This window comes from Octopus bimaculoides, chromosome 24 (assembly GCF_046866305.1).
Source record: "Octopus bimaculoides isolate indiv1 chromosome 24, ASM4686630v1, whole genome shotgun sequence".
Classification (NCBI taxonomy): Eukaryota; Metazoa; Mollusca; class Cephalopoda; order Octopoda; family Octopodidae; genus Octopus; species Octopus bimaculoides.
Window position 1 is genome coordinate 5,814,798 of NC_142951.1, and position 18,006 is coordinate 5,832,803.

At 37.0% G+C, this 18,006-nt stretch overlaps 2 protein-coding genes across 2 annotated transcripts in view; one reads left to right on the forward strand and one right to left on the reverse strand.

Moving 5' to 3' along the window:
- LOC106879258 (uncharacterized) overlaps positions 1 to 22 on the reverse strand; it is a 33,161-nt gene extending 33,139 nt beyond the window's left edge. The window contains exon 1 of the mRNA XM_089341547.1: positions 1 to 22. This exon is cut by the window's left edge and continues 1,095 nt beyond it. The gene's annotated coding sequence lies outside the window, so the exon portion shown is untranslated.
- Positions 23 to 7,720: 7,698 nt separating this feature from the next.
- LOC106879254 (uncharacterized) lies at positions 7,721 to 11,257 on the forward strand. The gene has a single exon (XM_014928751.1). The coding sequence runs from the start codon at positions 7,721 to 7,723 to the stop codon at positions 11,255 to 11,257; it is 3,537 nt and encodes a 1,178-aa protein (XP_014784237.1).
- Positions 11,258 to 18,006: the final 6,749 nt, after the last annotated feature.

An 18,006-nucleotide genomic window follows, 5' to 3' on the forward strand; every position in this document is an offset into this window, starting at 1 on the left:
CTCTTCCTTTCTCTCCCTACCCTTCTCTCTCTCTCTCTCTCTCTGGAGAATATTGCATTAGACCCGTTTTTTTCTGAGTGACTCTGCTTATCTCTCCTTAACATATAACTATTCGACTGTCTTAACATCCACTAATTTTTCTGCTCTCTCACTCTATCTATCTATCTCTCTACTTATCTATCTGTCTGTGTGTGTGCCTGACTATCTATCTACTTATCTATCTGTCTGTCTATCTATCTATCTATCTATCTATCTACTTATCTATCTATCTATCTATCTATCTATCTATCTATCTATCTATCTCTATCTATATACAAATATATATATGTGTGTGTGTATGTATGTATGAAATTTATATCCAAACACACATATTCATTGTGTGTGTGTGTATTATACATACATAAACACACACAGAACATATGTATGTACAAACATATATATATACAAACATAAATATGCATGTATATGTGTGTGCATGTATATATATATATATGTGTGTGTTTGTGTGTGTTTGTGTGTGTGTGTGCGTGTGTGTGTATGTATGTTATGCATGTATGCACACATATATATACACACACACGCACGTGCATGCATATATGTACACAAATATATAAGTGCGTATCAGGTTCCTTCCCACTGCGTGGCACCTTGAACAGATGTTCCCTACTGTAGCCCCAAGTCAACCAAAGCCTTATGAGTAGGTTTGAGAGATGCAAGCTACGGCTGGATACCCTTTCTGGTGCCAACCATTTTGCAGAGTGTGCTGGGTGCATTTTATCATAGCATGAACGCTGGAGAGGCTATTGTCTTCTTTGAAACTAAGGTATCTTCAGGGTATGTATGTGTATGTGTGTGTATGTGGCTGTATGGTAAGACATTTGTTTCCCAACTACATGGCTCTGGGTTCAGTCCCACTACATGCAACCTTAGGCAAGTGTCTTCTACTACAGCCTTGGGCTAACCAAAGCCTTGTGAATAGATTGTGTGTGTGTGTGTGTGTGTGTGTGTGTCTCCTATTTTTTAATTATTATATAAATCCTCTACTGAGGAGGGAGGTGGTTTCCAACAAAGATACAAGGCTCCATCTTTGAGATGTAGTTAACACAGACAAATTCACATTTAGAACTTGAGAAAAGTCTAGCATATGTTTACTGTTCCACTCACAGATTGCACTTGTAATATACGAATCAGCTGGTCAGTTTCTCTTTCTGAAAATCCCAGTTTATTCAGATTCTCCTTTAAGCATTTACTAACAAAACCTAGTGCTCCAATTATTATTGGTATGAATATGAATTCATAGTCTGGATATTAGAAGCTGGAGGTTTCAAAGCAGTTATCCACAGATATCCTCTTTCTCTTTGATTTTCAAAGGGATATTTATATCTGCAGGGCAGCTGACCTCTATGATGGTACATACATTTGCCCCTCAGTCCCAAAGAACAATATCCGGCCTGTTATGTTTACATTTGACACAAGTTTTGATGGGAATAATCCACCAGTATTCCTTGAGTTGGTGTTCATGAATGTATTCCATAACAGAGGGATTTTCAAAGTTTATTTCAGGACAGTCTTTTTTGCGGATGGCATTGTAAATTGTTTTAGCAACAACATCATGCTACATAGGGAGGTAGTACCGTGACAACATTTTAGGATAGCTGCTAATCACATGTGTAATGCCTTCCACAGAAACATGACATAGCCTACACATGTGGTTGCAACTTGGGATTACAAGAACATCACTGTCTCTCTTGTTCACCAGTCACTTTGTATGTATGTAGGTATGCATGTATGTACGTATGCGTGTATGTGTGTATGTATGTATATGAATATATATTTATACATATAAGCAAGATGTGAGTCCATTAAAATATAGAGAGTTCCCAGATCATTCCCTTAGCAAACCCTACAATGTGCTGACTTTCAGGAGTCTATTCATGAAGAACCATCGAATTAGATGGATCATGGCAGAAAAAATTGCTTTGAGGTAGATGTGAACCAGGAGAGGAAAGATGTGTGTGTGTGGCATCTTGGGCAAGTGTCCTCTCCTACAGCCAAGGGCCAACCAAAGCCTTGTAAGTGGATTTGAATGATGGAAACTGAAAGAAGCCCGTTGTGTGTGTGTGTGTGTCTGTGTCTGTGTGTCTGTGTCTTTGTGTCTGTTTGTCCACCATTACTGCTTGACAACTGGTATTGGTGTGCTTCTATCTCCATTGCTTAATGGTTTGGCAAAAGAGCTTCTGCATATTTGGCCCAGAATGGTCAAGCCAAGGTCACAGTAACCGCTGACCTTAAATCCAAAGCTAGATGGCCAAGTGGATGTGTAGACGCTCGAGCAGAGACAAGCAGGTGTTGGTTCAGATATGGAACCTCTAATTTCCAACGCTTCTAAGCCTGATACCATCGTCTCTAGGCAGGGTGGTAGTTAACGAGATCACAAACGAAGAGATAATAAGCAGTTTTGTGCAGTGAGTAATGGTAACATGTCACACTTGTAAAATTTTGCTTGAGGGCGGGGAGGGGGATAGAGAAGAGGGAGACAGAAAGAAAGAAAGAGAGAAAGAGAGAGGGAAAGAAAGAAAGAATAGGCTGTAATAATAATAACTAGCTTATTTTGGGTGGTTACACAAAAGCTGCCATCACCAAGACACCACCACCACCACTACCACCACCACCACCACCACTACCACCACCACCACCACCACCACCTCCTTATTAATCCTTTCTACTGGAAAACACATGGCTGCAAATTTGGGGGGAGGGATTAAGTCGATTACATCAACCCCAGAGTGAATCTGATACTAATTTTATCGACCCCGAAAGGATGACACCTTCTTAATAATAATAATAAGGTGTATAATTAACACCTTACTCTCATCATGGTCGTTAAAAGCTTCTTGGTGGAGGCGGAGGTATTGTTTTCAGTTGTGTTTGTTTATTTGTCCGTGGACAAGATATCTCAAGAACCGCTGAATGGATTCAGATGAAACTTTCTGGGATGTTTGGCCTCATGACTGGCACAAACTGATTAGATTTTGAGATCGATCCAGTACCACACAAGGATTCTGGATTATTTTTTTCCTGTTTTTTTGCCTAAGTTTTGAGAGCGGTTGAATTCATTTTTAGTATTCTCGTTTGTGAGAGCAGTCGAGTTTATTTCAGATATTCTCATTTTAAAAATCATCTCTGGCCAATCGTTGAGAGGACGTTGGTGTTGCCTCACTGGGTGCTCTTGTTCTCCAGTTGCATTCTTAACAAAGCTTGTTGTTGAACATAACCTAGGATCATAATGATTTGTATTGGGCGAACCACAATTCTAAGATCGTCAAAAAGAAGGAAAGTGTCTAACCATTATTCAGCGAGACCCTTTGTTTGTCACTCACAAGTTACTACGTAATGCTAAAGATGGTTATGCTACGTCCATACTTACAGTTTGCATTTTCCCAATTCATTCGACTAAAAATTTCAAGGTGGTACCCGAAGCTTGGTCGCAGTCGAATGGCTGAAACGAATAAAAGAACTGCAAACTACAAGTGATGTTGGGAAGGACCAAGCATGGTTGAATAGTTCAGAGGTTCGCTTCGCAGCCAAAACATCACGGATGCGATTATTTTAAGCAACAGTTTGTCATGCAAGATGTTATACTTAAACCTTTAACTACGAAATTAAATTCCATTGTTATTCCAGGAATGATGTTAATTATCTATCAAAGCATAGAATTAGTATTTTCTGCAAGTCACGTTGCCTCAGTAAACTTGATACATCTCAACAGAAATATATGTGATATATATATGATTTTCTGCAGTACAATAGGTTAAGGGGTTACGAGAGAAAGTGAATTGTTATTGTCATCGTTTAGCCCAGGGGTTTTCAAACTTTTTGACTTGCGGGCCCCTTTATATTTCAGGCTTTACCCTTATAAACGCTTATGAAATTTATACATAAATATTTGCTTAAAATAACATATATTTTTACATTTATTTATTTAACAGTATTTAACAAATAGGTTTATTGTCAATTAAAAGATTTCGATTAAAAAACATATATAAAATCAAATTGCCCATAAAAAGTATTTGCTGTCTACGGACCCCCTGTTTTGTCCTTGCGGACCCCCTGTGGTCTGCGGACCACAGTTTGAAAACCCCTGGTTTAGCCCCAGACCAGCCCTAAATCAAAGCCGACCGCTATGACTCAAAAGCGTTTCTGTTGGGTGACTATCTTATCAGTTTGTGATAGAAGGGACAGTTAAAGAGATATTACTTAAACTTTTCTCAACAACACTAAGAGTAAAAGATTCTACCAGTGTCCCAAGTTTGAAAGTGTTTCGTTAAGAAAACAAGTGGTGTCCGCCAAATCAGAAAGATCCGATATTATACAGCTTGTTAGTTGAGAGGTTAGGTAGGCGTGTATATTCGAAGCCAAAAACAGAGAAAGTCACAGAAGAGAAAACAAAAAAATGTAGAAAACGACATAATTATCCAACAGGATACTGTTGGTATCCCACCTCAAAAAAGAATTTGTCGATGCCATGTGTAGCTACAATAACGACGGGAGAGTCACAAGATTGAGGTAGAATTTCTTGGTGGCAGGGGCGAACTGAGCCGTCGGTCAATCGGTCACTGCCTGAGGGCCCGGAGCTCTATAAGGCCTGCTCTCTACATGTTAACTCTCCTAAAATACACACTCAAAGGGGCCCAGTAAACAGCTGAATTTCTTTCTCGAATGTTTTACATTGTTCAACCTACACAAATTAATCAGTGAAAAACAAAATAGGAATTTTGAGAGAAGTGTCTATAAAACTAGTTTTTAAACTTCAAATGGCTTTGAAGATCCAAAAGAATAAAATAGCAGTCAAAGGGGTCCGTAGATAAAAAGTGGTTGAGAACCCCTGCTTTAAATGTACGTATTGGTACGTATTGCAAGGAACAGCTGGGTTTCTTTCTCTAACATTTTACAAAGTTCAACCTGCACAAGTGAATGTGTGAAAAACGAAATAGGAATTTTGAAAGAAGTTTCTATAAAACTAGTTTTTAAACTTCAAATGGCTATGGGGTCCCCCAGAGTAAGATAGTAATTAAAGGGGCCCATTGGTAAAAAAAAATGTTTGAGTATCCCTGGTCTAAGCCCTTCCGATAAAGTCGTGGCCTTCAGACGATGTCCAGCTGTTTTTTTTTTTTAATCCTCGGGGGTTTACTTAAATTCAGCTGATCAAAAGACGCCCCAGATACAAGTACTCCTATTTTATCATACCTAATATATCTAGAACTACGTTGTGTGTCCGTACTTATTTGACATAGCCGAGTGTTATTTGTGAGAGGTTTAGCTGCTATTTCCAGCCAAAACATTATGGTCGCATTGTTTTCCCACTCTTCAAAGTGGAGATGGAAAGAGTTGTGTCCCTTACACGAGTTAATGAATTTACTTTGTAACAGATTTTTTTAAAAGAAAAAGACTTTTTAATTAAATTTTTACAAAGAAGGAATAGCCTATTTTGTTACGAAAAAGCGAAGGCAAAGAAAATAAATGTTTCGCTTAGAAATGTCTGATTTGAAAAGAAATAAAACTCATATTTAACGATTAAACAAAAACATGGCTGTGTGGTAAAACGTTTGCTTCCCAAGCATGAGGTCTTGGGTTCAGTCCCACTATATGGCAATTGGACAAGCGTTTTCTGCTATAGTCCCGAGCTCATCAAAGCTTTGTGTGTAGATTTAGTAGACGGAAACTAAAAGAAGCCCACTGTGTGTCTGTGTGTTCAATCACTGAAACAAGTAAACGATAGTGTTAGACAGGCAGATTACGTAACATGTCTATAATATGCGTGGGATAATCTTCTGTGATAATCCAAAGATTATAAAATCAGATCTAACAGGGAACCGTGAAACCATTCGATCTGCTGGAAGCAGCCACCAAATCTTGCTTGGGTTTATATACCATATTGTCTCTTTAAAATGATACTTTGAATGGTACACTATGCCTTCAAAGCAGAACCGAAACGAAATGATTATTGCTGTGAGGCCTTTGATCACAGGGCTGACTGGGGATGATCAGGGCTCACTGGGGCTGATCAGGGCCCTTTTGAGGTTAAACAAAATCGATGTTTCAACTAAAATATAAATACAGATTTCGTAAACGCCAAAGATCGTCATAGAAAGACTTTTAATCATTACAGATAACTGCATTTATTAAATATAGCAATTTTATCTATATTAGTCGTTAATTTATTTAAATTATTAATAATAAATGATATGTTAAGATCAATAATTATTTTTATTAAATGGCATTTAAAATATCAAAATGATTCGTTTCGAAACTAAGACTCAGAAACTGGTTATAACTGTCAATTTACATTATGTACGATAAGAAATTTTGACATTATTTTAATATCTGCACATTTTGAAAATAATTACTCCGTTTTATTTTTTAAATATTACAATGGATATTTACGGGTCATTTTTAAAACTTTTCTTTTTCTCTTTACGCGAACAGATATGTAACGCAATCACTCCTTGTTCGAAACTAAAGTTAGGAGGCTGACTTTAGTTGTTTACTCACCATCATGGCCAACACTGTCGTGTTCCGACGTCTGCTAAAATCTCTTCCGCTGAATTCTTCCTTCAGCAATGTTGATCGGTGAATAGAAACTTCAAATTTACTTTTGATGTACCCTATATATCTTCAGCAATTGTTTTAGCATCCGTCCCATATCTTCCTGTGATCTATAACATTAAAACTCAACGGAGAGTAAAGTATATTGTGAATACAAACACACACATTTATACAGCCTCTGTTTATAGTCACATCCCGTTTGCAATCGGCACAGTTTTCTGTGTTCTATTTACAGCAATTCCAGCTGTTGACACATTCGCGAAAAAAGTCAGAACTTGTGGTGTAAAAATCTAATATAAATAATACTCTTGTGCTTTTCTCCGTCACAACATATGAATGAGAAAGGAAGGGGGCGATGGCAAACTGGTAGTGAGATGATGGAAATTCTACGCTGAAAAATATCAAACAGCGCTTCAATTCTGTGTGGGTATATGTGTGCGTGTACATAGGAAGTATGTGACTACGTATGAGTCGGTATCCTTTCAGTGACAAACGACGATCAATGTCGCATCTCAAAAGACAACCACGAGATAACATTGACAAGTGTGTTAATTTGATTTACCATCCATATTCTATCTGTTTTGTTAAAAATAATTGTTACAACCACACACACCTATACAAACTCATTAGAGAAATAATTATTGCCTGAGTGTATCAAGAATATAAAACGACTGCAGTTGAAAGGTATATTATAAATATACATCTTAATTTAACAGTTTATACATGTCCCTTTATTTATATTAAGAAATTTTTACCCAGAGTTCTTTCAGTAATTAACAATGATTGATGTCACATCTCAAAATACAACCACGAGATAACATTGACAAGTGTGTTAATTTGATTTACCATCCATATTCTATCTGTTTTGTTAAAAATAATTGTTACAACCACACACACCTATACAAACTCATTAGAGAAAATAATTATTGCCTGAGTGTATCAAGAATATAAAACGACCACAGTTGATAGGTATATTATAAATACACATTTAACCGTTCATACATGTGCCTAATTTATATTAAGGAATTTATGCATAGGGAGATTTTACATCAACTATAAGTCGTGGACTGCTTTTTGTGGCTTTAAGTCGTATGAGTTTAGGTTGGTTTCAATAATGGAGAGCGCAATTGAAAGGAAACGTCGCTTAGCGAGAGAAAGACAGAGGAATTGCAGAGCAAGGCTCTCAGCTGAAAAATCTGCTGCCATCAGAAAGCAAGATAGAATTAGAGAAGCACGGCGCCGTAAGAATGAAACTGCTTTTGAAACTGATGCAAGGAGAAAATATCAAAGAGAAAAAATTTTGCAAAGGATTGCAAATGAAACAGAAGAAGAGACTCTTCAAAGACAGCAAAAGAATGCCAATGCAATGAGAGCTGCCCGTGTAAATAATGCAGGTTTTATACCTGATAATTACACATATTCAGAAAACAGGGTCCACATTCATAACTGTGGAAATATGGATTCCATTTGCCAGTTTTGCTCAGGAAAACATTTTTCTGCTGAGAAACCATCAGATGGACGTTTCAATAATTGTTGTCACAAAGGCAAAATTTTACGTCCTATCAGAAGAGAATTTCCACCATACTTACTTTCATTGTTATCTGATCAAAATCATCCACATTATAGAAATTTCCAAGAAAACATTCGGTCATATAATTCATTACTATCATTCGCTTCGATTGGTGCTCAACTGCAGAATCCACCTGGAAAAGGCCCGTTTTGTTTCCGTGTGCATGGACAAATTTACCACAGAGCTTCACATATTCATCCAAATGAAGGTAAACGAAGACAAAATGCTCAACTTTATGTTGTAGACAGCACCCAAGCAACAGAAATAAGAGCTCAGAATCACACCAATTCAGGCTGCCTCCGAGAAGTGCTCGAAAACTTGGTTAATATTATTCTTAGCGATAATGTGTATGCTCATTGTTTTCAAACACTTCATGAAATTGAAGTACAAGAAGAACAGCGTACTCAAGAAGAAAACATTGATATGCCAAGGGTCAACTTAGTATTCAACAGAGATTGTATTAACGACAGAAGGAGATACAATTTGCCAACAGTCAATGAAATTGCTATTGTATTCAGAAACGAAGAAGGTGAACCTCCGTTTCATAGAGATTTTAAAGTGTATCCAAGGAACTCTGAGGTTCCAACTATAAATCTTGACATCTTGAGCCCAGAACTTGATCCAATGACGTACGTATTGTTTTTCCCACACGGTGAACCAGGATGGCAACCACACATGGCTGGAAATCGTGATGACCAGCAACGACAAAACATTTCAATGCTTCAACATAAAATATCTTTAACTGCTGTAAGGGATAATGAATTCAATCCCCTTTTGCACGGGGGAAAACTTTTTCAACAATGGGTTGTAGATTCTTACTTGCAAGTTGAAGCTTACAATTTAAATTACATACGAACACAACAAAACCATCTGAAAGCGGAACAACATCAAGGACTTGCTGACCATTTAACCAATGCAGCAAATGCTGAAGATGCTCGAATCGGATGGACGGGATCAGCAAGAAATATGAGAGAACAATACCAAGATGCATTAGCAATTGTGAGAAAATTTGGCCCCCCTGATATATTTCTTACGATGACATGCAATCCTAATTGGCCCGAGATACAAAACAACCTTTTTCCAGGTCAAACAGCCTCCAGTAGACCAGATTTAGTGGCTCGGGTGTTCAATATTAAGTTGCAGGAATTGATAATTGATGTAACAAAAAGACATGTGATTGGCCGAGTTGTCGCACATTGTTACACCATAGAATTTCCAAAGAGAGGACTACCACACGCCCGTTTATTATTAATATTTCATCCAGAAGATAAACCAAACTCAGCTGAAAGAATCGACAAAATTGTGTGTGCTGAAATTCCTGACCCAGAGACAGAATCAGTACTCTATGAAATTGTTAAGAAATTTATGATTCACGGTCCTTGTGGTGAGCAAAACCTTAACGCGTCATGCATGGAAAATAACGACTGCTCAAAAGGTTTTCCCAAACAGTTTCAACAGGAAACCTTTAAAATCCCAGATAGTTATCCATCCTACAGAAGACGTCCAGGTTCAACATTAAACATCGGTCAGAAAGTGGTGGACAACCGATACGTTGAACCTTATAACAAATATTTAAGTCATAAATACAACTGCCACCTCAGTGTAGAAATTTGCACCTTCATCGGGTCCGTGAAATATGTGTACAAATATATATACAAAGACTATGATTCCATAACTGTAGGCATCAGCGAACACAATGAAATCAAGAACTTTCTGGATGCGAGATATGTGAGTGCTCCCGAAGGAATGTGGAGATTGCTTGAATTCAAAATGCATGACAAATCCCATACAATTATTCACCTTCCTGTTCATCTCCCGCAGGAACAGCCCGTCTATTTTGAGGAGGGACAAGAAAGACGAGCGCTAGAAAGAGCTGCCCAACGCAATACTCCTCTAACAGCATGGTTCTTGCTCAACCAAAAGGATGAAAATGCAAGACAATATCTATATGGGGACATTCCTTATCATTATGTCTACAACAAGAAAATGACGCAGTGGACTCCCAGACAACGTGGAGCTGACAAAATCATAAGTGAAATGTGTTCTGTCAACCCCAAGTATCAAGAGAGATTTTACATGAGACTTTTGTTGCTACATGTTAAAGGATCTCGAAGTTTCGAAGAACTGAAAACGGTGGATGGCGTCATATGCAGCAGCTATAAAGAAGCAGCAGAGTGCCGGCAGTTGGTTCAAAATGATGATGAGTGCTTAGAAGAGGCTTCTTTGACAAATATGCCAAATGAGCTCCGGCAGCTGTTTGCACACATTTGTATTTTCAATAATCCGGTCAATCCTGACGTGCTGTTCAACAACTTTGAAGAAAGCTTGACTGAAGACTTCCTTAAAAATCACACCAGAACAATCTCAGTACAACTGGCTTTACGAGAAATTGAAACCACATTGTCCTTGTATGGTTTGACATGTCAAAAGTTGCATCTTCCAATTGATGATATGTCTTTGATGAATTCTCAGAATGTAAAACAAATCCAGGATGACCTTGAAGTGGAAGCACAAATTACTTCTTTCACAGACAACCAGCGTCGTGTGTTTAATCAAATTATCACAGCTATTGATGATGAACACCGTCCCAGCAGATTTTTCTTCTTAGATGGCCCGGGTGGTACAGGAAAAACGCACCTCTACAATACCTTGATATCGCATTTGAGTCGTCAAGGAAAGCATGTTCTCTCATTTGCTACAACAGACATTGTGGCTGATCTATTGCCCCAAGGAAGGGCTGTACACAGTGGCTTTAAGCTCCCAGTCCCTATCTTGGAAAATTCTACATCACTGATGAAGATTCCATCACAGCGCTCTGAAAAATTAAAATTAGCTGACCTAATAATAATTGATGAAGCATCAATGCTTTCAGGAAATGCATTGAGGTGCATTGATTTGCTGCTAAAAGAAATAATGAGCTGTCATCAGCCTTTTGGTGGTAAAGTTCTCCTTCTTGGCGGAGACTTTAAGCAAACTGCACCAGCTATTCCGAGAGGGTCAGATGCTATAATTGAATCTTCTGTCAAATATTCTCCTCTGTGGACAGATGCCACAATTTTTACTTTAACAGGGAACATGTGAATAAATGAACAAGAAGAATTCAATGCATGGCTTCTAAGCATAGAAAATGGAACAGTTGCTATGATGTGGGCTTAGATGAAAATCTAACAGAAATACCAAAAACCATGATTTCATCTGGAAATTTGATAAGAGACATATTTGGCAAAAGACATTTCTGTAGTAAGGGCAATATTGTGAAATTTCTACAAAAATGGTTTTAACACCAAAAATCAAAGATTCAATCGAATTGAATACCAAGATATTATCACTTCTAGATGGAGTCTTACAGATATATCAAAGTGTTGATGTGTTTGTTTGTTGGTTGATGAAAGCAATGAGAATATCGTGAATTATCCGGAAGGGTTTTTGAATTCTCTGATGCCCCCATACAATCAAACACTGAAGAAAAATTCCATTGTGATTTTGCTGAGAAATTTGGACACTGCTAATGGCTTGCTGAATGGAATTCGATTTTTGGTTTTTTTATCTCCTAATGAATTTTATATTCATGCAAAAAATCATTCCTGGCAGTAAAAAAGAAAATGAAGCTTTTCATACCATGAGTTGACCTGCGTGCAAGTGAAATAGCTCTACCCTTCAATATAAGGAGGCAAAAGTTGCCTGAGATACCAGCTTTTGCCATGACCATAATCAAATCGCAAGGACAGAGCTTCGAAAAAGTTGGTATTTACTTGCCAGCTCCCATATTTAGTCACGGTGAGCTTTATGTGGCCTTAAGTCGTATAAGAAAGAAGGAAAACTTTAAAATTCTTTTGAAGGAGACAAGCAGTCAAAGGATGTTAGTTGCGGAGAGATTTTTCACAAAAAATTTGGTAATAAAAGAATTATTAAACTAAAAATTTGGTTTTGTACCTTACTTATCTATAAAATATTACAATTAGCCATCGTTTTTGACGGCACGGGGCCAGCTAATATATTTATAATATAGCTAATTTCAAAACTTATTACGTAAAGCCTAGACAGCTAGTCTGTTTCAAAATTACACGCATGCATACATCCTGCCAGCCAGTTTCACCTAGGGTCCATCATGAAGTTCCTCAATATGTTTTTTCACATTTTCACCATCTGCTTGTATCCATGTCAGAAGTAAATCCCGAAACTTGCAGTGCAATAGTATGAATCGTTCATATTTTATGACTAATTAAAGTTTTAGGGTATTTCCCTAAATTTTTAGTGTTTCCCACTTTTGGAGGGCTCGCATTTTGAAATTGGGTTTGTTGCAAGCCTTGGTATGGTTTTTTTTTTTTATCTCTGCTTTAAAATCAGAATCAATTGTTTTAAATTAGATATCTTTGAAAACTTAATGGTCAAAAATCTAAAAAAACAATTATGATAATAATAATAATAACGAGCACTCAGAGAACAGAAACCTCTGCCAATGCAACACCAATGTCTTCTCGACAATTAACCGGAGATGATTTTTAAAATGAGAATATCTGAAATAAAATCTTTCAATGAATATCATGAGACCTTTCGGTTTTCTCTTCTCATAAATTCCGGAATTCCATTAGTAATCTTGTTGTTTTAGATTTATGTATATATGTAAGTATACTGTAAAAGGTTAAAATGTATGTATAATCTCCTAATATAATAATGAGCATTATCTTTTTATATATTTGTATGCGTATATATATATATATATATATATATATATATATATATATATAATATAAAATGGAGCTGGAGTGAGAGGTAGTGCCCCAGGATGACCGCAGTCCAGTGACTGAAATGAGTAAAAGATAAAAGGCTATAATTATCCATTGTATCCGAGCCTTGCCCCACCTCATTCTGGAAACTGAGCTTTCAGTTAGGTCTGGCTGCTAGTTGTAGCATGATGTGAAACTGTAGAGGGTCCCTAATTAGTTTGTAAGAGGAACAAAAAGTAACAAGGACTCCTCTGTTTAGCATTTGATTGACCGATCCAATTACTGAATTAATATTTAAGGAGTCGAGAACAGCAGACCAATGAACCGTTTATGTAATTCCCAGGAAATAAAATAATATGACACAAAACATCACAAAGCAAGATCTTTGGAGTTACAGTTGTGATCCATTTAACACGGTTTCATAGTTTGTCTGATTTCACTTACAAACCCTGGATTGACTGGTGGCTGTAGTAAAAATACTTGCTCAAGATGTCATGCAGCAGGACTGAATCTGGCCTCATTGGGGATGTGAAGCAAACTTCTTTAACCACTCAGCCATATTAAATTGAGCAGAAAGGCAGTGAGCGGACAGAATTTTTGGCCCCGCCAGGCAATATGCTTGTAGGTATTTCATGTCTTTACTTTCTGAAGTCAAATTCTACCGAGGTTGACTTTGCCTTTCATCCTTTTGGAATCAATAAAATAAGTACCAGTTGTGTACTGGGTCAATATAATTGACTAAGACCCCTTCCCCTGGAATTGCTGGCCTTGTGCCAAAATTTGAAAGCAATATTAAATTGAGCAAGGTGACATGGTAACAAGGGACAACCACATGATAAAAACTTACAGAAATCAACTCTGATGGACTTCAAGTTTGGCCCAAGTAGAGGTCAGCACAAGGCAGCGAGCTGGCAGAAACGTTAGCACACGGGGCAAAATGCTGAGCGATATTTCGTCTGTCTTGATGTTCTGAGTTCAAATTCTGCCGAGGTCAACTTTGCCTTTCATCCTTTTGGGGTCGATTAAATAAGTACCAGTTACACACTGGGGTCGCTAGTAAAGAAATAAGAAACGTTAGCATGCCAGGTAAAATGCTTAGCAGTATTTTGTCTGTCTCGACGTTCTGAGTTCAAATTCCGCCGAGACTGACGTTGCCTTTTGTCCTTTCAGGGTCGATAACCTAAGGATCAGTTGAGTACTGGGGTCAATCCAATTGACTGGCCTCCCTCCCCCCAAAATTTCAGATTTTGTGCCTAGAGTAGAAAAGTATAGGCCAGCACATACTGCAATAATGGAGAACTCCTGCAAATGAGACGACCATCACACCTCTGCTTAAATACTGGAGGTTCTCATGTCAGGTAGAGTCAAAGTCTTTGGTATCAAGGAACAGACATGGCTGCATTGGTAAGAAGTTTGTTTCCCCAATTACATTGTTTCAAGCTTAGTTCTACTGAACAACTTTGGCAAAGGACTATTGTAACCCCAGGCCAACCAAAACCTTAGAAGTAGTTCTGATAGAGGGAAACTCTAAGAAGCCTGTCGTATATATATATATATATATATATATATATATATATATATATATATATATATATATATATATGTGTGAGCATGCATGTGTATGTCTGTTGACATTGCATGATAGTTGTAAATGAGTATCACTTTCATACAAGCGGTGTCTTTCATTTCTAATATCGATGACTGGCACCTGCGCCAGTGGAACACTAACAGCACCATCCGAGCATGATCATTGCCAGAGCAGCTGTCTGGCTTCCGTGCCGGTGGCATGTAAATAGCACCATTTGAGCGCGACCGTTACCAGCATCACCTTATTGGCACATGAAAATACATTCAAGCGTGGCCATTGCCAGTACCGCCTCACTGGCCCTCATGCCAGTGGCATGTAAAAGCACCCACTACACACTTGGAGTGGTTGGCATTAGGAAGGTCATCCAGCTGTAGAAACTCTGCCAGATCAGAATAGAACCTGGTGCAGCCAGTCCTCAGTCAAACCGTCCAACCCATGCCAGCATGGAAAGCAGACGTTAAACGATGATGATGATGATGACTGCAAGGACATGTTTGGTTATTCGGGGAAATATTACTTTGCATGGAAACAGGAAAGGCATCCAGCTGAAGACATACTCCCGCGATTAACTTTGTCTCACCCATGCAAGCATCGAAAAGTAGACGTTAAAATAACAGCTTTCAAAGCCACAACACAGATCTCCAGCGGACATGCCTCTTCCTCCCCCTACAGACACTACTAGCATTCACTGACCATCAGAGATTTAAAGTGTTGGTTATTTATGACAATGTTTATGATCTTCAGAAGCAACAGCAGTGAAATCAATACACTAGATCAGTCAGAAGCAGGAGAAACAATGCCTACACATTTGACTCTAAATGGTTTGTGTCTTCAGATTGGGAGAAAGACCAATGTATTTGGTGACAACTACAGCTAAATCTAGTGCAAATTTAAATAAGAATAATTACTACAGAAATCTTTGAAATGGTACATTAAACTGAATTAGTGGAGGCACAATGGCCCAGTGGTTAGGGCAGCGGACTCGCGGTCATAGGATCGCGGTTTCGATTCCCAGACCGGGCGTTGTGAGTGTTTACTGAGCGAAAACACCTGAAAGCTACACGAGGCTCTGGCAGGGAATGGTGGCGAACCCTGCTGTACTCTTCCACCACAACTTTCTCTCACTCTTACTTCCTGTTTCTGTTGTGCCTGTAATTCAAAGGGTCAGCCTTGTCACACTGTGTCACGCTGAATATCCCCGAGAACTACGTTAAGGGTACACGTGTCTGTGGAGTGCTCAGCCACTTGCACGTTAATTTCATGAGCAGGCTGTTCTGTTGATCCAATCAACTGGAACCCTTGACGTCGTAACCGACGGAGTGCCAACAAATAAACTGAATTGGAACCATCTAAGTTTTTGGAATTTTTTCGCATGTTCTAACTCTGCACAAAATATGCGGAATTTATATTTAAAAGAAAAAAGAAAATCAATCACAGTAAGTCTCGAATAGAAATCATGAAACAAATTTAATGTTAAAAGACAAGTTGTCATTTCAAAGTATGATGATATCAAATACAGATTGATATGTATTTTAGCAATCAAACCTAATGCAAAGCAAAACACACACACTAATGATTAAAAAAAAAAAAAAAAAAAAAAAAAAACATTAACAGGATGTCAACAATTAAGATTTTTTAAAAATCAATTAAGAAATCCATAATCGTCAAAACCATACAAATTTGTAAAATTATATATATATATATATATATATATATATATATACACATGTATGCATGTGTATATATATACACACACACACACACATGATACACTCTGAAAAGAATGTCAATTATGTATTAATATATACTCTGAAAAAACTTTTTACTTTTTTTTTTAAAATAGCTTTGATAAATTTTTAATTTTCCTCAGCAGACAACAGATCTGTGAACTGCATTCATAGAATTAGTTAAAAGTAATATTTTTCTTTCAAGTGAACAGACAAATACGTTATATACAATAACATTTTTTTTTTTTTTTTAACCATTTGGATGTGTATTTTGCTATCAGTTTCCACCCAACTTTCTTTTAGTTTCAATACTTTCAGTGCTCAACTCCGTGGCCAACCAAAGTTAAGAAATATTCACATTATGCTGAAAACAAAGCACCTCCCCTCTTTGTAACCCATGAACTAAATTTATCTGGCATCACCAAAACAGGCAGTATCTGCATCTTTTAGAATGTTTTTTTTTTCTTTCTTTGGAATGAACTAGGCTTTTATTCAAAGTTTATTACATTAAATTTAATTTTTTAAAAATAAAGTAGAGAAGTCAAAATACAATTGGAGAAATGGAGTACATTTGAGAGTTAAGTTAAACATTTATTGAAAATGTATCTTGTATAAGGTTTGAATAATCACGGAGGGGAAACGGAGTAGGGGTGGGGCTTCTGGAATAATACACAGTGGTGGAGGGTACTGGGTACTTTACGCTGAACTTCGACTCAAACTGTCAGAGTTCTGAAAGACATCAATCCAAGCGAGACATCTGATAAGACAACATTTAAAGTTAGACTTTTGGTTGAGAATAGAATTGCATAACCTTCACTCCCAGATTTGAAAGCATTAATAGAGAGATTTAAAAAAAAAAAAAACAGATTTAAATAGTTTCAATTTTAAAAAAAATATATATATAACTCCAGAATACTTGAAAGCTTTTAATTATATAGATCTAGTTGAAATTACAGGCTGAAAAAAGAGGGAAGTTTTGGTAGAATTTAAAGAAATATTTATAGATTGGTTACTGACCAAAGTTAGCAGGAAATAGGAAAAAGAAAAAAAGGAAAAAACACTATTCTCTTGTATAGAATTGTTTAAAGTTAAGTTTAAGACAAGATGCTTCTGTAATAGATTTTCACATACAATCACAACTAACAGGGGGAAGGAAAAAAAAAAAAGTTGCCCTCACACTAAATAACAAGAGCTGTAAAGAAGTGAATTTAAATCAATTTCATTTAAAGATATATAGTTTCAAAGTATTGATTTCATTGAAAATTATTGGGCCTGCACCATAAAGGATGTTATTACTAAATTAACCATAGAAAGAAGTTTAGAGAATCCTTATTTTGAGGGGGGGAAAATGTATTTAAAAAAAACCTTTTTATTATAAAAACTTCAGTGAGAGAAGCATTCATATTTGTGATTAAATCAGGTAAAGTGAAAGAATTACTGTCCAAACTGTTTCTTTTTTTTTTTTATTTATAGAATATACCTTAAGCAATAAAGATAGTCTTTGGAAAATATCAGAATGCTAAAACCTGGATAACTTACAAAACCACATGAAAGAAAGAAAAAGATTTAGGAATCTGTATAGAATAAGCTAGATGAAAACTTTAATAGTTTCTTTTTTTTTCCCCCTAAGTTAACAAAATAAATCAGACAAGTTAGCAATGTTGGAAATTTGCAGACTGAGGTATTTTGTTTTGTTTTTTTAAAGAAAAAAAAAAGTAATTTAACCCTTTAGCATTTTAATAGTCTACTTGTTTTCTATGTTCAAATTGGCCAGATCTGGCCTCACAC

Coding starts and splice junctions, on each gene's coding strand:
- LOC106879254 (XM_014928751.1), top strand. CDS start 7,721: ATGGAGAGCGCAATTGAAAGGAAACGTCGCTTAGCGAGAGAAAGACAG.